The sequence below is a fragment of the Canis lupus genome, chromosome 12 (assembly GCF_003254725.2).
Source record: "Canis lupus dingo isolate Sandy chromosome 12, ASM325472v2, whole genome shotgun sequence".
Taxonomy (NCBI): domain Eukaryota; kingdom Metazoa; phylum Chordata; class Mammalia; order Carnivora; family Canidae; genus Canis; species Canis lupus.
In genome coordinates, this window is record NC_064254.1 from 2,789,281 (window position 1) to 2,814,068 (window position 24,788).

General features: G+C 48.1%; 3 protein-coding genes across 8 annotated transcripts; 2 read left to right on the forward strand and 1 right to left on the reverse strand.

The window, feature by feature from the left end:
- Positions 1-1,514: 1,514 nt before the first annotated feature.
- On the reverse strand, positions 1,515-16,610 carry VPS52 (VPS52 subunit of GARP complex). Of its 4 annotated transcripts, none has more exons than XM_025418394.3 (20): positions 16,256-16,610; positions 15,336-15,420; positions 15,149-15,201; positions 14,890-14,965; positions 14,632-14,699; positions 14,157-14,332; positions 13,613-13,763; positions 13,215-13,315; positions 12,970-13,102; positions 12,774-12,831; positions 12,281-12,414; positions 11,660-11,815; positions 11,076-11,194; positions 10,559-10,682; positions 10,171-10,266; positions 9,948-10,055; positions 9,664-9,729; positions 2,686-2,797; positions 2,359-2,477; positions 1,515-2,162 (listed from the first exon to the last, which is right to left on the reverse strand). In XM_025418394.3, the coding sequence occupies exons 1-20, from the start codon at positions 16,343-16,345 to the stop codon at positions 2,016-2,018; spliced, it is 2,172 nt and encodes a 723-aa protein (XP_025274179.1). In that variant the 5' UTR covers positions 16,346-16,610; the 3' UTR covers positions 1,515-2,015. The 4 variants fall into 4 exon arrangements, with proteins under 4 accessions (XP_025274179.1, XP_025274178.1, XP_035553839.1 ...); XM_025418393.3 differs by having other exon boundaries at positions 16,151-16,610; XM_035697946.2 differs by lacking the exons at positions 15,336-15,420; positions 16,256-16,610 and adding an exon at positions 15,290-15,307.
- Positions 16,611-16,651: 41 nt separating this feature from the next.
- On the forward strand, positions 16,652-22,219 carry RPS18 (ribosomal protein S18). 2 transcript variants are annotated; one of them, XM_025418418.2, is made up of 6 exons: positions 16,652-16,791; positions 17,232-17,330; positions 21,531-21,617; positions 21,696-21,797; positions 21,901-21,992; positions 22,101-22,219. In XM_025418418.2, the coding sequence occupies exons 1-6, from the start codon at positions 16,789-16,791 to the stop codon at positions 22,174-22,176; spliced, it is 459 nt and encodes a 152-aa protein (XP_025274203.1). In that variant the 5' UTR covers positions 16,652-16,788; the 3' UTR covers positions 22,177-22,219. The 2 variants fall into 2 exon arrangements, with proteins under 2 accessions (XP_025274203.1, XP_048947969.1); XM_049092012.1 differs by having other exon boundaries at positions 16,740-16,797.
- Positions 22,220-22,665: 446 nt separating this feature from the next.
- Positions 22,666-24,550, forward strand: B3GALT4 (beta-1,3-galactosyltransferase 4). 2 transcript variants are annotated; one of them, XM_025418409.3, is made up of 2 exons: positions 22,666-22,826; positions 23,093-24,550. In XM_025418409.3, exon 2 carries the CDS (start codon positions 23,116-23,118, stop codon positions 24,265-24,267), a length of 1,152 nt encoding a protein of 383 aa, XP_025274194.1. In that variant the 5' UTR covers positions 22,666-22,826; positions 23,093-23,115; the 3' UTR covers positions 24,268-24,550. The 2 variants fall into 2 exon arrangements, with proteins under 2 accessions (XP_025274194.1, XP_025274193.1); XM_025418408.3 differs by having other exon boundaries at positions 22,820-22,953.
- The last annotated feature ends 238 nt before the right edge of the window (positions 24,551-24,788 follow it).

Sequence of the window (24,788 nt, forward strand, 5' to 3'; positions counted from 1 at the left end):
CCTGCAAAATGACGCGCTTACCGGTTGTTTGAATATTTATTTGCATTCGGGAATGGACAGGAGTGGCCTGTACCGAGTAAAGTCAAAGTGCCTGCCAGCGCAGCCCTTCTCCCACGGGAGCGTGAGAGGCTTTCCACGAAGGCGTCTATCATGGAGGTAGTCTCCCTCGTGGGGGATCCGGAGACCTTTGCTCTGGGAAACTGCTCTTTGTCAAAGCCGCCCGTGCCGCCTCCGTCCCGAGTCCCAAACCCTGAGCGAACCTTCTCCTGAGGCTGGAGTCGGGTCATATAGGAGAACTGGCTCCCCCAAGGTTGAAAGTAGAAGCAGGGGAGGGTGTAGGTGGGCGGGAGAGGCAGGCAGGAGGACAGAAGGTCCCGGGGCGAGCTGCGGCCCTCGAAGCCCAGCGCACCTCCGCCTAGAGCGCGGCGGGCCTCGGGGAACGGCTGGGGCCGAGTCAGGCGCGGTAACGCTGGAAGGGCGCCCGGAGCCGAGGGAGCGGCGGCGCCGGGAGGGGTCGGCTGAGGACACTGCCCCGGCCCGCCCCTGAGGCGTCTGGGCCAATCAGGCAGCCGCCCATGCCCCCCGCCGCCCGACACCCGGCGGCCTCGGGCGCCAAGGCTCCCCAAACTGAGGACGCCGCTCGGCGGGCGGCCTCCCAGTCGCAGCGCGGTTCCCGAGGGAGGGGGAAGGCGCCCTCCCGCCACGCCCCCGCCTCGCGGCAGCCAATCGCAAGAGCCCGCCCGCCGGGACCGCCCTGGCCCCGCCCCACCGCCGCCGCCGGCCTAGAGGCACCCTCTCCTCCACCCCGCCCCAGGCCCGGCTCGCGTCCAGAGAGCCCGCGCCGGGGGTGGAATTCTTTTTCCTTCAGTAGCTCGCTGGGACTTGGGAAGCAATGCTCGGGCCATGTGGGAGAAGGAAACAGAGGAAACATCCCCAAATTACCATTTTCTCCCGACTGCCTGCGCCTTTCCCGTTAGGACTAAAAAGGCGCCCCCGTGTCTCTTCTGTCTAGAGTCTGAGTTCAAACGAGGTGTAGGGGTGCAGTAGGAAGCAAACACAGAAATAGATGAAACAGGCACGCTGCAAACCTGTCCCACCCCCGCCCTGGTGTGAGTGCTACAGCCCTCCAGCCCCCCATGCAAGTTAAGCCCCTGTTAGGGAATCAAGGTAGCCTGTGGAACAGTGCCTGAGGCTGTACAACCGTGTTCCCAGCCCTTGAGGGATCTGCCCTTTTTTTTTTTTTTTTGAGGTATTTGCCATTTTTAACCAGGGGCCACCTTCCTCCACCAGGCTGGTTACTCACGACACAGTCCCCTCCCTAAAACCAACGCTGCTACTTCTTTGGCCTGAAGCAGCTAGAGATTAGAAGTTACTATCTGTACCCCTTCTTCTGGACACCCACCAGAAGGGAGATAAGCCCAGGAGAGAGCCAGAACAAAAAAGTGATCCTGGAGCAGAGGTGGGGGCCACTTGAAGGCCCCAGGAAGAAGGAGGAAGGAAATGAGAGAAGAGTATTATGTCATATTAAATATTTATTGTTTTCTGCAGACTGACCTTGGAGTAACTCTCAAGCCAGGAGAGGTCTTGTTAGTGTTCAAGTTGCTGAGATCTTAGGTCAAAAAGCTACAGAAAAGAAATCACTGAGTGAAAGGGGAAAAAAAAAAATCAATGACTTGCCTTGCCACCAATTCCAAGAGTTGAGGCGTTGCACCTCAGGCCATGGTGACAAGAGTTGAGACTGAAACAGTAAAGATTTTACTGGGGGAAGAGAACTTGGGTGTGGGGGAAGGGGTGGTGAAATCAGGGAAATGATAAAGGCTTTTGGAAGCCCGGGGGGAGTGGTCCTGGGAACCCAAAAACAAGGTGATCCAGCTTATTCTGATGAGGCAGGGTGAGGCATGTCAAGGACCTGGGAGGCAGGTGGACAACTGTTAAGGAAACCCCAGATGAAGAAGAGTCTGGGATGGGGTACGGAAGTCCATGGAGAAGGCGGGTGGATCCCAGGGTCTGGCGCATCAAAAGTTGGGCTTGTGCTTCTTGAGCTCCACCATAAGGTGATGAATGTTGATAAGCTCTGCCCGGGCAGGGAGAGCTCGGAGCTGGGGCTGAGAGAGTACCCGGTGGAAGCGATGATAGAGCTGGATCAGCTGGGTCAAAGCTCCCTGGTCAGAGAAAGTCATGAAAGATCAGGCTGTGGAGTGGTGCTAGAGATGGTATCAGGAATCAGGCTAGGGCTCATCCAGAACTTTGGGCATGCTGGTAGTTGAAGGTCATGGGTCACCTGGATGATGCTGAGCCCAGAGAAAACAACTAATGATAGGGGTTGGAGGGAAGGGAGGCCTGGAAGCTGCAAGTTACCTGGATGATACTGGTTCCATTTCTGAAGTTGGTGAAACTCCGCATTACATCCTGACTCAGAGACTCCACTGATGATTTCCAGGAACTACCAAAGCCACGGATCAGTTGAGTAACCCGGGCTGATGGCAGGAGCAAAGAGAGAGGGTCTCAGAAAAGGACTTGGCTAGGTGATCTTTAACCCTTACGTCCTCCCCAAGGCACAGCCCTCTTCCACATCCAATCTCATTTTCCTGCTCTACCCCCTCCTCATGGAATCTGCCTCCTCTCATTTTTCTTTTCCACTCCCCTTACCATTAACTCCACCACCTGACCACATCATCTGCATACCTTCTTCCCCTCGAAGTCGCTCAGCCTGTCCACGTTCAATTAAAGCCTCGGCTTCCTTCACAAATGCCACCAGACCCCCAAAAGGGGGAGACAACAACTCTTCAATGAATTCCTGTAGAAATAAGCACACACACATACACATAGTCAAATGTCCTGGTATCAAGACATTTTCCCACTTCTGGCATCATGAATGACTAGATCCTCAGAATATTGCCAGAGCAAATTACATACTTTAAGACACCAATGGTCCCAAAACACTAAACTTGAACTGGGGAGCAAAGCACAAGTAATTGGGATCAGAGCCAGAACCAGAAAGGTAGGAAGCTGGGAGAGGCAAGGCTGCCAGAAGACAAATGGCGATGGCAACTCTGCTATCTGGAATCTGAGCCTGATGCCAGACTCAAGTGGAGAAGCGGAGCCTGGGCCTCTTGTGAGAGCCTCAAAGGGGTGCTGACATAAATCGAGGTGGATTAGGTCTTTCAGTAATTTGCCTACCGTAAACGCAGAGGCAAATCCTCTTGACAGAAAAATATCCTCAATCTCATTTTAGGCCCATATGACTCCCCCTGATTAAGACAGAGCAATGAACTCAAAGATCGTCAGACACATATGAAAGGAAACTACCATGAGAAACAGTATAAACAATAAGCAATGGACTTAGACTGGTATACCAAAGACTGCCAACATCAGAACTGTCAGATACGGGCAGCCCTGGTGGCACTGCGGTTTGGCGCCGCCTGCAGTCTGGGGTGTGATCCTGGAGACCTGGGATCGAGTCCCACATCGGGCTCCCGGCATGGAGCCTGCTTCTCCCTCTCCCTCTGCCTGTGTCTCTGCCTCTCTCTCTGTGTCTATGAATAAATAAATAAAATCTTTAAAAAAAAACTGTCATATACACAGCAGTTGTGAGTTCTGTATGAAACATTCAAAGAATTAAAAATATAGACACAAAGATGACGACTCAACAAGATGAGGAATGGACAGACTTGAAACAAAATGAAACTTTCAAGAGATGACTTAAAAATTAAAAGTCTTTAATTTTAAAAAGTCAACAGGTTATACAGCAGATTAGAAATACCTGAAGAATGATACAGCAAATTGAATTTTATAATTGAAGAAATGACTTAAAATGTAGCACAGATGAGATGGGAAATTTTGAGACATTGAGGGTTATGGAAATCTAGTTCATGGATGTAGGCAGTGATCACTGATGGCTATTGACAGAAAAGGAACCAAGAAACCATTATGTGCCCCCAATGGAAGTACATACCACTAGCTCTCAACTATCCTTGGGGCGGGGGGGGCGGGGGGGTGGGCAACTAACTGCAAACTGATCAAGACTTTTCATCTAACTACACATTTATGGAAAAAAAGAAAAAAGTCTAGCCATACCATGGAATGCAATCTGCAAAATCTAGACTGTATTCTGTTATTCTAACATGACAGATGACTCAGTTACTTGGTTTCTTCCACAGATAAATTGCAGAGGAGGTAAGCAAAGATGGAAGGGCACTCTATAGATCACAAAGAGACATATGTATGTACCATACATGGATGTTAATTTGAACTATAAAAACCATTTATGACTGAGAAAATCTGAACACTAGCTCTTTTAAGATCATTTTTTTAAAGTGTGATAATATATTGTGGGTTTTCTTTTTTTAAAGATTTTATTTATTCATGAGAGACACACAGAAAGAGAGAGGCGGAGACACAGGCAGAGGGAGAAGCAGGTTCCATGCAAAGAGCCTGACGTGGGACTCGATCCCAGGTCTCCAGGATCACACCCTGGGCTGAAGGCGGCGCTAAACTGCTGAGCCACTGGGGCTACCTATATTGTGTTTTTAAAAACACATCCTGACACAGATGAAATGATGATGTATAAGATTTAATCCAAAATAACGGGGGCCGGGGGGAATCCCTGGGTGGCTCAGCGGTTTGGCGCCTGCCTTCGGTCCAGGCATGATCCTGGACTCCAGGATCGAGTCCTATATGGGGCTCCCTGCATGGAGCATGCTCCTCCCTGTGGGGAGCCTGCTTCTCCCTCTGCCTATGTCTCTGCCTCTCTCTCTCTTTCTCTCTCTCTCTGTGTGTCTATCACGAATAAATAAATAAAATCTGGGGATCCCTGGGTGGTGCAGCGGTTTGGCGCCTGCCTTTGGCCCAGGGCGCGATCCTGGAGACCCGGGATCAAATCCCACGTCGGGCTCCCGGTGCATGGAGCCTGCTTCTCCCTCTGCCTGTGTCTCTGCCTCTCTCTCTCTCACTGTGTGCCTATCATAAATAAATAAAAATAAAATAAATAAATAAATAAATAAATAAATAAATAAAATCTTTAAAAAAAAAATAACTGGGGGGCAGGCACGGAAGGATGAGCAATGGGTGCTGATAGAAAGGAATAAAACTGTCCCCAAGTACTTACTGATTGAAGATCTGTGATGGTACTTGGGGGTGCGACCCCTGGGAGAGGACCCCAGGGGATCCACTATGCTATTAGTATGTGCATTTGAAATCTCCCACAATAAAAAGTTAAAATTGGGGTGCCTGGCTGGTTGAGTCAGTAGAGCATGTGACTCTTGATCTTGGGATTGTGAGTTCAAGTCCCATGTTGGGTGTAGAGATTGCTTAAAAATAAAATCTTTAGGGGTGCCTGGGTGGCTCAGCCAGTTAAGCGTCTGTCTTTGGCTCAGGTCATAATCTGAAGGTCCTAGGATTGAGCCCCGCACTGGGCTCCATAGTCAGCGTGGAGCCTGCTTCTCCCTCTCCATCTGCCACTCCCCCGGCTTGTGCTCTCTCACTGTCAAATAAATTCTTTTAAAAAAAATAAAAATAAAAATAAATAACCTTTAGAAATTTTTTTAAAATGGCAGGGCTGAATGAAAGCAGAAACCCAAGCTTGATAGTAAGATCTGGTAGGGTGAAAGTGAAACTTTTAAAACAATTTCCATTTAAAAATAAAATCCTTGGGGTACCTGAGAAGTTCAGTCAGGTGTTTGGCTCTTGATTTCAGCTCAGGTCATGATCTCGGGTTGTGGGATAAAGCCCTGTGTTGGGGCTCAGTGCAGAGCCTGCTTGGGATTCTCTGTCCCTCTCCCTTTGCCCCTCCCTGCTCCCCGCCTCACCCCTACTTGAGCATGCTCTCTCTAAAAAAAATAAAAATGAAAAAATATTTTTCTACTCTTCCCACCAAAAATCCACTTACATCACTGAAGAATGTCCAGTAATTAATATGAGATGGGGAAGACATTCCTAAGAACGGATCTTTCTATAACTGAGGGATCTTCATTTGTAATGTCATTTTGAACAGAGATTAAATAACCAAATTCAACCTATTCCAGTCGCCCAAATGCAATAACCCACTTTTAACAATATAACAGTGGGGAGGCACAGGGAATATACTGCAAAAGGAAGTTCAGCTAAGAGAGATGAGCTGTCCTTTTTTTTCTTTTTTTTGAGATGAGCTGTCCTAACACAGTAGCCATGACTCACATGTAGCTATCAATCACTTAAAATGTGGTTAGTTAGGGCACCTGGGTGGCTCCGTGGTTGAGTGTTTGCCTTTGGCTTGGGTCCTGATCCCGGGGTCCAGAGATCTAGTCCTGCATCGGGCTCCCCACAGGGAACCTGCTTCTCCTTCTGCCTATGTCTCTGCCTCTCTCTGTGTCTCTCACAAATAAATAAATAAATAAATAAATAAATAAATAAATAAATAAATAAATAAATAAATAAAATCTTTATTTTTTTATTTTTTTAAAGATTTTATTTATTAATTCATGAGAGACAGAGAGAGACAGAGGCAGAGACACAGGCCGAGGGAGAAGCAGGCTCCATGCAGGGAGCCCGATGTGGGACTCGATCCTGGGACTCCAGAATCACGCCATGGACCGAAGTCAGGCACTAGACCGCTGAGTCACCCAGGGATTCCCATAAATAAAATCTTAAAAAAAAAAAAAAAAATAGCATTTTTTTTTTAAGATTTCTCTATTTATTCACGAGAGACACACAGAGAGAGAGGCAGAGTCATTCGCAGAGGGAGAAGCAGGCTCCCCACAGGGAGCCTGAAGTGGGACTCGATCCTGGATCCTGGGATCACGCCCTGAGCCAAAGGCCGACGCTCAATTGCTAGGCCACCCAGGCGTCCCCCAATAGCATTTCTATATGGCAGTTAAAACAACAAGAAAATTTCTTTCTAAAATGATACTATTTAAGTAACAAGTTTATTTAAAGGACAAATTCTAAAAGAATAGATCAAAAAGCCTAAACAATTAGAAAAAAAAAGTAATTCTTCCTGGTAAGTCCTAGTACTCCTAGTAATTATCCCTAAATAAATGTGGATTTATTCCTAGTAGGAATAACTACAGTAACAACTAGCACACTAGGGATTGAGAAGAATATTCTTGACCAGATAAAAGGCATCTACAAAAACACTCACAGCAGTGTTACTCCTAATGGGGAAATGAGGAAAGCATTCCCTTTAAAATCAGGAACAGGATAGGGGTTCTCACTATTACACTTCTATTCAACTGCTCAACATTGTCAGAGAGATCCTAGCCAGAACAGTAGTAGATCAAAGACGTAAGAAACTAAAGACAAAGGATTGGAAACTATATATTTACTCCTAGGAGGGTGAAATCTACATAATCTACATATTACATCTAACTAGGAATAACTCTGGCCAAAGATTTGCAATGTTTTTGTGTTGAAAATTACAAAAGGTTGCAAGAAGATATTAAAGAATATCTTTAAAAATGGGAAGCCCAAGTTCATGGATGAGAAGATTCAACATCATAAACTATCAATTCTTCAAAATTGATCCAAACTGATCAATGCAATTCCAATCAAAATCCTTAAAAGTTTTTTCAATGTGAAAACTTAACAGCTAACTATAAAATTTATATGAAAAAATCAAGAGGCCAATATATTCAAGGTATTCCTGAAAAAGATAGAATTTGCATAATTATATAGCATAATGTTTGCATAGTTATAAAGCATTATAATTAAAACTGCACGACAGGTCAGACAAATTAATCAATAGAATAGAATAGAGGGAAGACACATATATTTATAGTTTTGCTATGTGACAGAAGCACACTGCAGATCAAGTAGAGAAAGGGATTTTCCATAAGTGCTTCTGGGCCCATCGTTATCTATATTAAAACATTAAATTAGGTTCTACCTCACATCATACACAAAATCAATTCCAGGTAAATTTAGAGCTTAAACATAAAAAGCAAGATTCTACAACATTAAGAAGAAAATGTAGTATAATGTTTTTCTGATGTTAGGATGATATGAGACTTTTCTTTTTTCTTTTTTAAAGATTTTATTTTATTTATTTATGAGAGACACACAGAGAGAGGCAGAGACACAGGCAGAGGGAGAAGCAGGCTCCATGCAGGGAGCCCAACGCAGGACTTGATCCCGGGACTCCAGGATCACGCCCTGGGCTGAAGGCAGGTGCTAAACCACTGAGCCACCCAGGCGTCCCTGAGATTTATTTTTTAAGATCTTATTTATTTATTTGACAGACAGTGAGTGAGAGAGAGAAGAGAGTGCATCAGCATGGGCAAGGGGCAGAGAGAGAAGAAGCAGGCTCCCCACTGAGCAGGGAGCCCAGTGTGGGGCTGGATCCCCAGGACCCTGAGATCATGACCTGAGCCAAAGGCAGACGCTTTACTGACTGAGTCCCTCAAAAGCCCAATACAAGATTTCTTAAATGAGACAGAAAAATCAAGAAAAAATCAGTAAAGCCAATCACATTAAAATTAAGAATTTGTCCATCATGAGACAACATAAATAAAAATAAAAAATAAAGCTCTGAAATATATCTGCAACCTATACAACCAAAAAATTGGTTTCATAAATATATTTTAAAAATCGTATAAATCAAAAAGAAATACACAACCCAATTTTAAAAAGGCCAAATGCTACAACAGATATTTTATGGAATAGAAAACTTTGTATAACTACTTAACATTTGAAATGATGCTCAATTTCAATAGTAATCAGAAAAATGCATATAAAGACCCCTAAGGAGATACCTATACCAGAATGGCAAAGATAGTTTGGTAATACCATGTGTTGTAGAAAATATAGCTCAATGAGAATTCTTACACATTGCCAGTAAAGAAAAAACTAGTATACCACTTAGGAAAACTATATGGCACTGTCTCATAAGGTTGAATGCTGGCAAACCCTACAAGCAACAAGCCAAGTCCTACTTCCAAGAGAAACTTTTATAAAACTTCTCTCCATCTACATGCACTAAAAAACATAACTGTTCATAAAACAACTCTCACAGTTGCAAAAAACTAGAAATAATCCCAAGGTCCACTTGCAGGAAAAAACGTTACATTCACACAATATAAAATTATATAAAGTAAAAAAGAAAAAGCTGTAGCCATATGTCATAATATGATAATGTTGGAAAAATTATGCATGAAAAAAATCCTGTGATTGCTTTTATGTCACTCAAGAATAAAAATAAAAATAAAAATATAATACAGGTGGGGAGGTACCTGGCTGGCTCAGCAGATAGAGCCCACAATTCTGGATCGCGGGGTCATGAGTTTGAGCCCCATGTTGGGCATGGAGACTACTTAAAAAAAGAAAATAAATAAAAAATAAAAACGTTAGAAATAAATAAGTACAACTAAGTTAATTAGTTGCCATACTTACAGCTATATTTTTGAAAGCAAGAGCATGGTAAACACAATACTTAGGTCAAGAAAAGACTTAAAAGTGTGATGGGCAAGGAAATGGGCTGAGGAAGAATTCATTGTTTAATGCTGGTTATCGTCAAGGTAGGTGAAGGCTTCAGGGGTATGTGTATCGTTAAAAAAAAACACAAAAGGAAAGGAAACCAGTAGTTCCAATTCTGGGTACATGAAGCCCTTTACCTGCCACTCCCTAAACACACACACACAGAAGAGAAAATAGCACATGAGACTCTCCCTCTCTTCTTCCCCACCCCCCTACCTGTGTCCGAGCATTGAGCAGCTGCTGGAAACTCTCAACCTCTTTGCTGTCATCTGCAGCCCGCTCCTAAGGGAAGACAAAGGGAAATCTCAAGTGTGGGAGAAGCAGCCCTTGACTTCAGGATATCCCCTTCCTTCCACATTTACTGTACTTGGCCAGGCAATGCGCCAGATGCCAAGAATAACTTACGGAACAAGACCAAGCTCTGTCCTCACAGAGCAAACAGAGCAGTGGGGGAGGCCAAACCCTCTGGGTAGGGAGGAAGAGAGAAATAGTGTCTGTACCATTAGCACGCCCAGCATCATGTCATAGTTGTTGATCAAAAACACAAGTTGCTCCTTCCTTGAGGAGAACTCAGCTGCCACTCGGAGGACAAAATTCTCCACTTCCACCTGGAAAAGCCAGAAGGAAGAGGTGACATGAGAAGGTGAGGGCACACAGCGCTCCTCACACTGCAGGCCACTGAGGCAGCCCAGCCACTGGGAAGTCTCTCCTGCCCACCCTCACCTGTAGCTGTCCTAGCAGCTGCATTGTCCGTTCATTGGGAACTGTCTGATTGATGCTGACAAGAGCAGACGAGAACTCTGCATATCGGCGCGTGATCTTGGGAAAAGAAAAGTGGTAATAAAATCACACCATCCCCCTGACCCAACCAAAGCAATCTTGCAAGTCCCTAGGAGCTGGCCCATCAACCTCTGTGACTCCCACCCCCAATCACTATAATAAATGATGCCAAATTCACCCTGAATTCACATACTCCTAGACTGCCCCACACACAGAGTGTGCCCCAATATCCAGCCAGGCCCACAACACAACTGGGAACCCGACCAACCCCCATAGTGAAGCTAGAGCCCTGCCTTTTGGGAACCCCTTTGTTACCCTTGCCCTCTCTCACATAGTGGGGCCGAGTATCCAGCCCCCCTAGCCGCTGAGGGTCAGTGCTTCGGACACTCTGGACATTCATCTCCAGGATCAGCTCAAACCGTGGCCACAGCAAGGCAAGCACTTGCTCCCAGTACCTGCAGACTTAATCAGAATTAGAGATCAGCTGGCAAGAAATGTGAGGGTCGTGATGAGCACTAGGTGATACATGCAAATATTGAATCGCTATTATCATACACCTGAAACTAAGAGGATACTGTATGTTCACTAACTGGAATTAAAATAAAAATTTAAAAGGCCAAAAAGAAATCTGGGAGGACGGAGGTAGGGTTTCTGTGGGGGAACCCAGCTGATGGCTGATGGAGGTTGGACTAGTATGAATGGTGAGGCAGAAAGCAGTACTGTCCCCAGGCAGATGAACGGGAGTAAGAGTCAGGTGTCTGGTCAGCAGCAGCCCAATGGTCAGAACAGGACCATGTAAAGCCAAGGGTTCAAGAGCAATGGGGCATCAAGGACCAGAACTCAGTGACCTGTCCAGGGCAGGAACATCCCTCTTCGCTGCAATGTTACGGAACCGGAGGACGATGTGGATACAGAGAAAAACAGCAATGGCATCGTAGCAGTCCGTGAGATAGGACTCCAGGTGTTTCTACGATTCAGGGATAGAAGAATTGGAAAAGAGCGTTCGTTATTCTGTCATTCCTAGTGGCTACAGACAAATGCATGTACTCCTCTGGGGATGCAGCCCTGGGAGGGAGGGTAGGGAGCTCTCAGGAAATGCCTCCTCCTTCCCTGTCCACTAGCCCCTCAGGTGGTCCTGCTGCCTTGCCCATCAGGATTTAAGATCACAAGCCCATCACAGCAGAATTCAGGGCTGAGCACCATTTCAGGGGCCCCTCCGTTTTCAGATGCTACTGCCTGGCTATGGGTCAGTAGTAGGGGTACCTCAGGGACCCCAAGCTTTGAGGGTTTCATATGCTCTGTGAGTACAAGGCTTAGACATTTTAGAATTAGGGGGGGCCTGGTTTCAGTACTACCAGAGCTATGACCCCCTACAGTGCTGCAGAGGACTGAGGACAAAGGGGTCTAAGAGCACAGGAGCTGGGGATCTTACCAGGGTCATGCCAAGGGTGCGACCCATGACAGCATGGAAGAGATCATGTGCAGCCGAGCCGGATACAACAAAGAATTCGCAGATGAAAAGATATTCACGGCAAGAATTGTCTAGGAGGGCGTAGTGCTGGCTGCGGAAGAGGGCCTCAAATGGATACTAGGATGGGAGAGGTGAAGAAGAGGGACAGAAGGGATGGACCCCAATGCTGACTCTCCATAGATATTGCTGGAAAATCAGCAAGCCTGGGTAACGAGAGCTCAGGTCTTTCCCATCTAACCCAGGTGCAGGCTGTGAAGGAGCATCCTGAATGGGTACTGAAAGGGGTAGAGGGACGAGGGGCTCAAGAGAAGAACCCACCCCCACCTGCTGTTATTGCACCACCCAACTCTACAACCTACCCCAAGATGTTCCCTTCAGCCAATCTCTCTCTATATATGTCCTGAAGTCAACGGTCTCAACCCTCTTCACATCACAGAACACTTGGGTGATCCAAGAAGGTCATTCCCCGTTCTAAGGGGATTGATACAGGGGACTGCAGGGCGGGAAGCTTTGCCCAGAGGTCTGGCCTCTCCTACCCATGCCCAGCACACCCTCATGACTGACTCTCATCCCTTCTCCTACCCTCTGTTCTCCCCGCTGGGCAGTGTGGGGCACCAGGATGGGGGCCTCCAGTTCAGTGGGGGAGATGACAGAGCCACGGGTCCCCAGGGTGAAGATGGTGTTCCTGCTGCGGAGGGAAGGCTTTGAGAAGAATCGTAAAGGATCAGAGTCAGGGAAAACAACTAGATCACAATGGTGACAGACTCAGAGGCTCATTACCTCCAGGGACCGCAGGCAGCCAGACACAGCCTAGATGTCCCTCCTTCCCAGTACCTTGGCCCCACTTCATCTGACACCCGGGAACGGGCTTCAGAGAGCTCCTACCCTCCCTGCCATCACATGTAGAACTATGTGTCAAAAGGATGCATGCCTTTTTCGGGCGGCAGGGGGGGTGGGGGATAGCCATTATCACATTCTCAAAGGTTTTGGTCCCAGAGAAAAAGACAAGAAGCAGTGCCTTTGAGGCACTGTCACTATCAAGGCCTACTACGTGGGTTCCTCAGTTCTAGGATATCTTTCTTTGCTGTGTCTTCCACACCCATTAGATCATCCTTCTCGGCAACTTCCTCATACTAAGAAAAAAAGAGAAAAGGGAACCAGTAAGCATCTCCTCCCCTGTTGTGATAAAACAATTTTTCCCCACTGTCCAGCCCTGCCTGGGGGTGGCCCCTCTTCCCCAATCCTAGCCATGCCTCCCTCCTTGGCCTCACCTGCACTTTCATGAGCCGCCCTAGGTAAGAGCGATAGTAAGACAGGTAGATCTTGCTCAGCGTTTCCACATACTCATCCCTGATTTCCTTTGCCGTTGCCCGTTCATTGCCCAGCAGAAACTGGTAGAAGAACCTGGAGAGGCCAGGGACAAGTCAGTCTCCCCACCTTCCCCAAGAAAGCAGACCCCTCACCAGGCTGACTGATGGCCCAGAGGCCATGCTGAGCCTTTCCTTTGGGCACTGACCTGTACTTGAGCAGGGCCGTCTGGGGGATCTGATAGTTGGTCATTGGTTTTCTGAAGGAATAAATCTTCTGAAGGATGAACTCTCGGATCTTCGTCACCGCCTGGACATGGGGGGAGGAAACAAACACAGGGCATGAAGCTGCAACCTTATGACTGTTATGGAAATGGTGGGGGGAGGGTCACATTTCAAATACAGGAGGATGGAGGTTGGAGAAGACCTCATCAGTATTTCTGAAAGTGTTCAGGGGAACCTAGAGATGTGAAGATGAGCTCTGCCAGTAAAGGCAGGGTGAAATTCTTGGGGATGGGCTACAGTGAGCGCTGCTGGGGAAACCCAGGTTGAAGGTGTCAGGGAGGCTGGTTCTAGTAATCTTGGGGGTATCATCCCCACCCCTCACCTTCACCCGTAGCCGGTCAAGTATGCCTCTGACATCAGCACAAGCCGCTGTGCCTCTAGCCTCCTGCTCTCGGACTGCAGCCGCCTTGGCATCCAGTTCCTGCAGCTGCTCCAGGAACCTAGGCTCTGTCACTGGTGCCTCCAGAATTGCCCTGGGTAGCAGGGACAGGTGGAAGGGGTTATAGGAGGGAGACCCAGACATCAGTAGGTCCCAAACTATATTCCTTACATCCAGCCTGTCACCTCTCCCTTCACACGCTAAGTCACATAGTCAGGATACGTGTACAAAGTCTCCTGTTCCTGGAACCTCCCCCAATCCCACGTCCATAAAGCCTTAAACCTCCCAACTAAACCTCCCAACTAAATGCCTGACTCTGGATATTCCTAATCTTTGATGCCTAAAGCATGCATCAAGGTTGAGTTGTCAACCACCCATCAGTTTCTGGAAGGTGCTTGAAGAGCTGAGGCCAGGAGACCCATGTGGTAGGTCATCCTAGACCATCTACCTGCTATAGACATTGTAACTCTTCAAAATGGCAACTTACATGATCAGAGCAGAGGGCACTATCAGACCATCGACAAGTTCCCCAAGTTTTCCCCGAACTGCCTGGCGGTTTCGAAGCCGAATATTCATGGCTCCTGACTGTTCCTGCAGTGTCCGGATCTCAGAGCTAATAGAGCTGAGGTCACTCTGAAAAGCTCCCAACATCTGCTCCATGCGCTGGGGGGAGGACAGAAGATGTTGTTGGAGCACCAAAGGGTTGGCAAGGGACAAATGGGCCACCTAAGTTTATTGGTAAAGTCTTCAGTATCAGTCCTCGAAGGTAGGTGATGAGGTAAGAAGTACCCAAAAGGTCACTGGCAAATAACATTAGTTATGGCAGTAGCAACAAAAAGGTCTGCTAAGGTCATCCTGAACGTGAATCTAACTATCCCCACCTGAGGATGATGACTTAAAGAACAACACCAGACCATGATCTGGTTCAGGGTTAAGAGGGATCACAGGTCATGGTTACTAACCTCAAGAACAGCATCGCAGGCTGTGATCTGGTTGTGGAGAGACGCTATGTTCTCACTCTCCTGGATATCTAATCCACAAAAAGTCAAGGGGCCTCACCATAAAGCTGGAGATTCTCAGACCTGTGGGACTATTCCCATTTTTCCCAGAGATGACAGAAACTGCCATGAGAAGATGTCAGCCCCTGCTGGGCTGCATGCACCATGCTCCGCAAAATCTCTATTTTAATAACATCACCCTTTTTCTCTACTGGAGGATACAATCTCGAATGGATTTCTGCTCAATCTGCTGTAGTTCCAGCTCAACCTGCTTTGAATAGTGACGGAGATCCACGCCCTAGGGGAACATTAACACAACAGGTTAAGAGGAAGTGGCAGTGAAGAGACCCTAGAAAGAATCAATAAAGGACTAGAAGGTGAGACACCAGGGTGATGTTGTAAGAGTGAGAGACTGTCCTTTTTTTTCCTCTTTGAGGGGAGGGTAAGAGGAGGGATAAATCAGTACAGCAGAAAGCCTCACCGTTTTAAGAGCTTCCTTTACTAACTCATCCTCCAGATTTGCCTGAATGTGAACTGGAAATAGAAATTTATCATAAGGGTCCAGCTCCCGCAAACGAACATCTGTACACCATTCCCCACCTTATTACTTCCAGCACCATACCTCTTGGATCACAAGCAGTTTGCATCCACCTCATGCCATCACTTACCATCCACTTCATCCAGAATAAATTCATCAGAGGAGATGTCCAATTCTCCAAGTGGCAATGGCTCCTGAAGACCAGGGCCACCCCCCTGGAGAGGGACAAGTCAACAGGAAAGGGCACAGTAAGAGAGAGAGAGAGAACAAATATAACGGGATAATCCACAGACCTTCAAGGTTTGGGGAAGGTGGGGCTGGGCTGGGTTTTTATTGGGAAGCCATGGGCACTGGGTCAAAAAATTCCAAAAGTCTCACACTGTCCCCAATCTGCTATTTGGGGCTCCTAGGTAGGGAATATAACAAAAAGACTCAAAAGTCACCACAAGAGTAAAGGAGGAGTTGCAGAGGACAGGGCTAAACTTACAGCTGAGTGTAGGATCCCCAGACTCCTGCTATCTTAGGTGTTCTATCACAATCCCTGTGGGGATCACCTGCCCTTCTAGAAATGTCAGCTAACAGTGTTTACCTGCGGGCCAGGTGCCATTTTTCATACATTCATTCATCTAATCATAACCAACAATTTCTACGGTGAAGTCTTATCATTTCCTTCACCTTATACGTGGGGAAAGTATAACACAGAGAAACTGATTAACCCGCCCAACGACACACAGCGTGCAAGAGGCAAAGCTGGAATTAGAACCCAGGCGATCTGACCATAGTCACGTTCTTAACCTTTACACTATACTGCCGCTGTATTCTGCCCTCAGATCTGGAAGTTAACTGAAATTCTGCCACTGGCACCTGAGTCGGCCATTCTGACTCCAGGGCAGACTCAGACCCGACTCCAAGGACGGATACGGAAAAACACACAGGGAGCATCACCGTTAACAGCCGCTCGCCCACTCTTCTGCCTAAACCCAGCCCAGGCCCTTCTGACGCGAGGACCCCCGGACAAGACTCCGGAGAGAAAGAGCCCCACGTCCGCACCAGCGGGCCCTCCTCCTCCTCCATATCCGAGGTCCCGGCTCTCAGCAGCAGCTCTCGCGCAGCCGCCGCCATGGTCGCAGCAGCTGCCATTCTGCGTAGCCTCACTTCCGGCAGCTGTCCAGTCGCCGTAGGTCCGTCCCTGGGGTGGACCTACAAATCCTAGAGGGTCTTGCAGAGAGCGAAATCGTTCCCAGATATTTGAATTAAGTTGTTGGACTCCAGCCTTCCCCTTTCAGCCCTAACCACTTGACCCAACTGCAAATGGGAACTGGATATCTGAAGCACAATCGCACCCCGGAACCTTTGCTGCTCTCCCTCTTAAGGACTTTACGAACATGTAAAGAGAGGCCGCACCGGAAGTTCTGGTAAAGAAGAGAGATTCTCATAGTTGAATTAGTTCTGGCACCAGCGGCTTCCGGAAGCGCTCCTGCGTGATCGCTCCGCCTCTTCCGCTGATAGCTATATAAGCCTAGTATGTCACTTCCGTTCTCTCTTCCACGGGAGGCCCGCACGCCGCTGCAGAGGCTGCTGCCATGGTAAGAGTGGATTTCGTGCGGGGATCCGGCGACATCGGAACCGGGACACGGAAAGTCTGCTGTTAGGGATCAGAAAACGCCCTGTTTTAGGGGTTAGCAACTTTCTGTGTGAATCTTTGGAGCGCACCCCTGGGAAGGAATGACTGAGGACTTCCAGTTCTGTGGAGTAGGCCAGAGGAAGAGTCACTCGAAACCGGCGAAAAGGCTTGGGCGTGAATGGGGACCTGAGGTCTCCGCCTCTCAGTGTACTTTTGGGAACGGGCAGAAGACTTGCCCCCTCCCAGAGGTTGCGTTTTCCCGAGCTTGAACACTTAAGGTTTTGCGAGCGGGACTGAAGGGGGGAGGGTTGTTGCTCCCGGTGTGACAACCCGGACGTTCCTCTTGACGTTACTGTTTGATGGTGGTTGACGGTGTCCTGTTTCTCCCCCTGTCTCTGCCAGTCTCTAGTGATCCCTGAGAAGTTCCAGCACATTTTGCGAGTACTTAACACCAATATCGATGGGCGGCGGAAAATAGCCTTTGCCATCACAGCAATTAAGGTAAGGTAGGGTAAGGAACGGAGCCTGTAAATGAGACAGGATAGCTGTAAGTGAGGAAGGGTCCAGGAGACATGTCCCAACCAGATCACCTTAGCTGCTGGGTAAACTAAAGAACGGTTAAAAGAGTGACTAGTCCTCTGGTCTCTTACATCATTTCCACCAAAAGGTAAGTAATGAAAGCCAGAGAAGAGTCGCACATCAAGCCAAGATACTCTAGATGGGGAGTGGGTTCCCTCGGCTTCTAGAATTCACTAAAAGTTTGTTGGACCGTCACCTGTTGTCATCCTGTGAAGTTCGTTCTAGGTTTGGTTTCTGCTTCTGCTCCCCACTGCAGAGCATCGTGACAGCTACCCTTCCTGTGATCTACATGCCCTAGAAATTTTGTAATCATACATGGTGGGTAGTCGAAATGCCAACAGACTGCCAAGTGTGAAGAAACCTATAGTTAGGAAGTGGGAGGAGTATCATTACATCGTGAACAGTATTTATTCCAATGTCAGAGGTGAATACAATGCATTTCCCCTTTCTACCTCATAGGAACCATCGGTATTTGGCTCATATTATGCCTTAGGTCGGTGAGCATAAGTTTGGGTGTTTTCTTTCACTGACCTAATGAACTGGCCTTCCAGTTGGGGTCATTCCATCATTTTGTTTTGTTTTTGTTAGTATATGTAATTGTGGATATGGTTGAATGTGGTTTTGCCAGTGTGTGGACACCGTGGGAGCAGGGATAGACAGGGATAGAACTGAACAAAACGGGGTAGTCCTATTTTGTTCACAGTTCCCAGCTCCTGGTGCATAATAGGTGCTCATGAAATGTTAGAAATGGATCCAGGGATGCTGTAGCCTGGTTTCAAAGAATTTAAAGGAAACATAAGTATTAGGTAACTTGACCAATCAAAGCTATATGTTCTAGCTTTGGTTCATAAGATTGATTAGATTTCTTTGGTTCTTTTGTTTTATTGCAGGATGTACAATTTTCACTTGTTCTTAAATGGTAAATAAGAAGATTGCTTTTTTCTGTTTTTTTGAAACTAGTAAGGCAATATAAAATATACTAGTACTTTTAAAGATTGCTATGAGGCTTAAATGGGATAGTGAATAGACCTGCATATCACAGGTCTATATTGTAGGTTCAGTTCTAGGCAATAAAGTGGGTCAAATATTTTGGTTTCCCAGTGCATATGCAAGTTATATTTACTCTAATCAGTATTTCAGTATTGAATGTGTAGTAATGCATTATGTCTTTTAAAAGCACATGCTTTAATTTAAAAATACTTTATTGCTAAAAAATGCATATCATTGTGAGCTTTCGAGGAGCCATGATCACAAGTCACTATAACATAAAATAATTAAAAGGTTTGAAATAACGTGAGAATTACCAGAGTGCCATGAGCACATAGTGAGCAAATGCTGTTGGAAAAATGGCACTGAGACTTGACACAGGATTTGCCGCAAGCCTTCAGTTTGTAAACAAAACCAGGGTATCTGCACAGCGTCCTTAAACAAGGTGTACCTGTATTGAAGATGGTTGCAGTTAGTGGGATGCTTGTGTTAAACCCTTTCTCTTTGTTTCTGAAAATTAATTGGATTTGTATTTACTTTCATTAAATATGTCATAGCCTTTGTAATCCACTTAAAACAATTTAACCAAAGGACTTTAAGGTACTTTATGAACTTTGTAATAAGTCTCTTAGGGATCCCGATGCTTATCACTGGGAAAGGTTATCCCTAGAGATAGATTATACAGAGATTATTGCTGATTGTGTGGAGAGCCAGCAAATTGAGGTAGCTCTTCCTCTGATGATAGAACTGAAGCTTGAACAGGAGGGGGTCTTTTTTTGTTGTTGTTAAGGATCCGGAAAGGAGGAGGGGTAATACTTGGAAACTGGAACAAAGTGCAGTGTGGGGAGCTGGGGATGGGGAGGGATTCCTCAAAAGATGTGGTTAAAGAGTGGTAAGCAAGATTAATTGCCTAGGGAAGGATGAAGAATGGAGTGGAAGTTGACAGTAAGTAGAAGAGAATGAGCGAGAATACAGATCCTATTAAGATTATTTTATCCTGTGATCCCTTCCTAATTGTTTTGTTTCTACTTGTAGACTTTTCGCTATGGCTATTTAAGGTTGGCTGGTCTTCTGCCCTTCTCTAAATCAGGGTGACACTGCTCTATGGGTTATTTGGAAACCTGGAAGGGAGAGGTTGGAGTTGGGCATAAGAGAGATGGTCCCCTGAATATACTTACCCTTCTGGATGGAGGAAACAGGTGGTCCCCTTGGAAAAGGGATCTAATTTAGAAAGTTGGCAGGTCCGTATCAGTCAGCAAACAACGCTATCAAAAATCTTAGCCACTTAGGGTGGCTCTGTCAGTTAAGCATCTGTCTCTTCATTTTAGCTCAGGTCTTAATCTCAGAGTCAGAGTCCATGCTGGGCATGGAGCCTACTTTTTTTTTTTTTTTTAAGGTAGTTTACAGCAACTTTTTAAAAACTTTATTATGGAAAAATTAAAACGTTTGAAAGTAGAGGGAAGAAAATTAGCCCCTATGAATATCACCTAGCTAAAAACTTGCAATCTTGTTTCATCTATATTCACTATCATTTAAAAGTAAATCTCAGGGCCACCTGGGTGGCTCAGAGGTTGAGCATCTGCCTTTGGCTTGGGTTGTGATCGCAGAGTGCTGGGATCGAGTCCCAGATCCAGTTCGCTGCAGGGAGCCTGGTTCTGTCTCATGAATAAATAAAAGTCTTTTTAAAAGAAAATCTAAATCTCAGACATACTATTTTATCTATAAACTCTAATGTTGTTTTTGGGTTTCAGGGTTTTGTTTTTAAGATTTGAGAGAGAGTATATGTGTGAGCAGAGGGGCAGAGGAAGAAAGAATCCGAATGCTGAAGAAAACCCAGCATGAAGCTCAATCTCAAAATCCTGAGATCATGACCTGAGCTGAAATCACGAGTAGGACACCTAACTGAATAAACTACCCACGTGTCCAAGAGACCTAATCTCTTCTGAATCAACCTGTAATTTGATTTTCTAGGTCAATTTTTTTTTTTTTTTTTTTTTTTTTTTTTTTTAGATTTTTATTTGGTGGGGAGGGGGAAAAGCAGATTGACCACTGAGCAGGGAGTCCTGCATGGCCCTAATCCTAGGACCATGAGATCCTGACCTGAACTGAAAGGCAGATGCTTAACCAACCCAGGTGCCCCCTAGGTCACTTTTTACACAGAGGAAATATCTCTCCATTTCTTGAGGCTGCTGAAACAAGTTACCACAGACTTGTTGGTTTAAAACAACAAAAACTACCATAGTTCTGGATGCCAAACATAGAAAATCAAAGTGTCAGCAAGGCCATGCTCTTCTGGGAATCCTATGTTCTGGTGGCTGTCACCCAAGGTTATCCTTTCTGTTGCTTTTGTTAGCTGCATCATTTCTCCTGTCACATGGCCTTCTACTTTGTGTCCTCTCCTTTTAAAAAGATACCAGATATTGGATTCGGGGCCTGTCATAATCCAGTGTAACCTCACTGTAACTAATTATATTTGCAATGGCCCTATTAAGGTCACATCCTGGGATTCTAGATGGACCTGTTGGGGTAGGTGGGCAGTACTATTCAACCCAGCACATCATTCTTCACAATTCATATGTGTTTTCTTCATGAGTTCAGGTAGCAAGGAGAACCGGTATTGGTGCTGACAGTGCCACCAGTTTAAGCATTAGTTCCTTTTCAGTTTCGTTTGGGCACTTAGCTCCCTTTTCCCTGGTCATCTCCGGACACTGACAAAATCAAGTTTGTGATCTTGGGAAACTGTTCATGATGGCGATGGGGTGATCTGCCCAAAGAATTATGACCTTTACAGACCCAGAGCACCACATCAGTTTTGAGATGGTACCCATCAGTTTTGAGAGCCAAGCCCTTTGTCCTCCACAATGCAGAGACTAGAAGATACTGTACTGTTCTTAGGTGCTGTTGCAAGTGTCTTTAACAGTCAACATCTGATGGCTATATATGCTGAGCAGTGTGAAAAAAGATTCTTTTTTTTGCCCGACCTACCCCTGAAAAAGTATTTAATAGTTAGATTCTGTATTTAGAAAAGTATCACACTGGGTGGTTGCAGGCCCTACCTTTGTGTCCTCTTTGAATAGTCGGGCTATAAAGGGAACCAAAAACAGACTCAACCCCAATTCCAAAACCTCTCCACAGGGTGTGGGGCGAAGATATGCTCATGTGGTATTGAGGAAAGCAGACATCGATCTCACCAAGAGAGCAGGAGAGCTCACTGAGGATGAGGTGAGGAGGGAGGGCGGGTTGGATTGGGGCCTGCCTTGGAAGGGAAGCCTGTACCTGACTTTTTGTCCTGCCTGCCAGGTGGAACGTGTGATCACTATTATGCAGAATCCACGCCAGTATAAGATCCCTGACTGGTTTTTGAACAGACAAAAGGATGTAAAGGATGGAAAGTACAGCCAGGTGTGTATTAAGATGGGAGAGATAAGAGGCAGGGTGTGTCTAGTCAGAATTTGTCCTAGGAGGTCAGAGGATAAACATTCTTCACCCCCTCTTCCAAATCCAGGTCCTGGCCAATGGTCTGGACAACAAACTTCGTGAAGACCTGGAGAGACTGAAGAAGATTCGAGCCCACAGGGGGCTGCGCCACTTTTGGGGGTGAGTGGGGGTCCCTCCCTGCCCCTAGGCTCCCAGAGCTTTGCCATGCTCTGCCTCCTTCCTTCGCATTGTGTATAACCTGTGGCCCTTCTGTTTTCTCACCTGCAGACTTCGTGTCCGAGGCCAGCACACCAAGACCACAGGGCGCCGTGGTCGCACCGTGGGTGTGTCCAAGAAGAAATAAACCTGTAGGCCTTGTCTTGTTAATAAATCGTTTATACACCTAAGGCTTCCTTCTGTGTGTTTCTCTTCTTTCTCCTGGGGGGGGGGGGCTATCAAACCGGGCCCTGTGGCTGTTTGTCCTCTTGTGGGGTGGCCTCATTAAGCTGCCCCGGGTGTGGGCTGAAGCCGTGGCATTGCCAATCGCCGCCCTACCTGAAGCGACCCTGTGGCGCCTGCCCACTAACGTTAGAGGTAAATTAAAAATCACTCGACCTTGAGGGTGACCCCAAGCCCGTTTGTAGACAACGGAGGTCCCCAGAGGTTTGCGCAGCGGCGTGGCGGGCGTGTCTACCCTGAGCACTGGATGGCCTGGGGGGTATTTACAGGCCTTAGGCGCCCCTGGCTTGCTTTAAAAAAAAAAAACAGGCCCGCGGAGGCCGGAAGTCGCGGGCTGCCGGTAGGGATAAAATCCTCCAAATCTCTGACCCGGAAGAGCTGGGCTCCGCGGCCCAGCAAGGGGGCGCGCGTGTGGCTGAAGAGGTTCGCCGCCACCGGGAGGCTGCTCTGCGTCCGCGGAACGCTGCTCCGGACTCCGCTCCCGCCGCCGGTGCTCCGCCTGCCGTACCGCGTCCGCCGCAGCCGCGAAGCTTCGGAGCGGCTTCCGGGAGGCGGGTGTGCGCGCGGCCCCACGCCCTCCCCGGGAGGGAGGCGGGCCCAGCCGCCACCGCGGGCGGGGGAGGGGCGGCCGGCGCTGCAGCTTAATCTCGGAACCGAGCTCGGGCGGCGGGGCCCCGACGAGGTAACCTCCCGCAGTCCTGGCTGCGGCCCCCTCCGGCACCGGTACCCGCCGCGCGCTCCAGCCGCCCGCTCCAGCCTAGGCGTAGCCGGTTAGGGACCCGGGGCTTCCTCCCGCTAACCGCCTTCGTGTTTCCCTCCAGGTCACTTCTGATTACCCCACGCCATGCCCCTCAGCCTCTTTCGGCGCCTTCTCCTTGCTGCCCTGCTGCTGGTGATTATCTGGACCCTCTTTGGGCCCTCGGGCATCGGGGAGGAGCTGCTGAGCCTCTCTCTGGCCTCCCTGAGCCCGGCTCCCGCCTCCCCGGGGCCGCCCCTGGCCCTGCCCCGCCTCCTGATTCCCAATGAGAAGGCGTGCGGGGGTCCCGGCTCCCCACCCTTCCTGCTCATCCTGGTGTGCACGGCCCCAGAGAACCTGAACCAAAGAAATGCCATTCGGGCTTCGTGGGGCGGGCTGCGCGAGGCCCAAGGGTTCCGGGTGCAGATTCTCTTTCTTTTGGGAGAGCCAAGCTTGTGGCATCCTACCAAGGAACCCCACGACATCGACCTAGTACGGGAGGCAGCGGCCCAGGGGGACATCTTACAGGCGGCCTTCCGGGATTCCTACCGTAACCTTACTCTCAAGACCCTCAGTGGGCTGAACTGGGCAGACAAACACTGTTCTATGGCCCGCTACATCCTCAAGACAGATGATGATGTGTTTGTCAACGTCCCCGAACTGGTATCAGAGCTGATTCGGCGAGGGGGCCATTGGGAACAATGGGAGAAGGGCAAGGAGCCTCCAAGAGCAGTTAAGGCTGGAGATAAAGAGTGGGAAGAAAGGCCCATCTTGAAGAGCCAGCCAATGCCTCTTCTGTATCTGGGCCGTGTGCACTGGCGGGTGCACCCCTCTCGGACACCAGGGAGCAAGCACCAGATATCGGAGGAGCAGTGGCCTCCCACCTGGGGCCCCTTTCCACCCTATGCCTCTGGTACAGGGTACGTGCTGTCAGCTTCTGCTGTGCAGCTCATCCTAAAAGTGGCCAGCCGGGCACCCCCTCTGCCACTGGAGGATGTCTTTGTGGGGGTGAGCGCCCGACGAGGAGGTCTCACCCCAACCCACTGTGTTAAACTGGCTGGGGCCACCCACTACCCCTTGGACCGGTGCTGCTATGGGAAATTCCTGCTGACATCCCACAAACTGGACCCCTGGAAGATGCAGGAAGCCTGGAAGCTGGTGGGCGGCTCTGACGGGGAAAGGACTGCACCCTTCTGTTCCTGGCTTCAGGAAGTTTTGGGCATCCTGCGATGTCGGGTAATAGCCTGGCTTCATAGCTGAGAGTGCCATAGTAGAGGAGTGAGGAGCTGAGGGTCGAGCCAGCACACCCACAACCTTCTCTGGCCCAGGCCCAACACAGGGGGCCCTGACTGGCTGCAGCTGATCGGTTTCCTCTATCAAATGCTCCATCTATCACTGAAGATGGAGGGACACAGGAGAAATCCAGGGGCCTGGCCTGCCAGACCTAGTGATGGTCACCAGGAAGAGCAAAACAATGCCGGGATTGTTCTCTCCAGCTATGGCGGGGAAGGGGCACAAGCTCCTCAATAAACTTGTCTGTCTACCTCTTCGAGTGCAGCGTAGTCCTCACCAGGAGTCTAACAACGCAAACCTGGGGAGCCTGGAGGCTGCCAGACCATTCTGGATGGGAAGGACATCTCCAGGGACATGGGAAAGAGGAAGGCCCCTAAGGAACAAGGCTGAGGTCATAGTGACAAGATAGGGGGTGAGGGTAAAAGCAGGATACCACGACCCCCTCAGTTCCTAGAGTAGTCCCATGCTGGGCAAAGGGAGGGGAACAG

What these genes read in the sequence shown, in the direction of transcription:
- B3GALT4 (XM_025418409.3), top strand. Translation starts at nt 23,116, where the DNA reads ATGCCCCTCAGCCTCTTTCGGCGCCTTCTCCTTGCTGCCCTGCTGCTG.
- VPS52 (XM_025418393.3), bottom strand. Translation starts at nt 16,345, where the DNA reads ATGGCAGCTGCTGCGACCATGGCGGCGGCTGCGCGAGAGCTGCTGCTG. An exon ending in TATTCTGGATGAAGTGGATG is followed by an intron (nt 15,202 to 15,335) that starts GTAAGTGATGGC and finishes TTCTATTTCCAG; the next exon opens with TTCACATTCAGGCAAATCTG. An exon ending in ACGGCCCTGCTCAAGTACAG is followed by an intron (nt 13,103 to 13,214) that starts GTCAGTGCCCAA and finishes TGGCCTCTCCAG; the next exon opens with GTTCTTCTACCAGTTTCTGC.
- RPS18 (XM_049092012.1), top strand. An exon ending in GAGAGCTCACTGAGGATGAG is followed by an intron (nt 21,618 to 21,695) that starts GTGAGGAGGGAG and finishes CCTGCCTGCCAG; the next exon opens with GTGGAACGTGTGATCACTAT. An exon ending in AGGATGGAAAGTACAGCCAG is followed by an intron (nt 21,798 to 21,900) that starts GTGTGTATTAAG and finishes TTCCAAATCCAG; the next exon opens with GTCCTGGCCAATGGTCTGGA.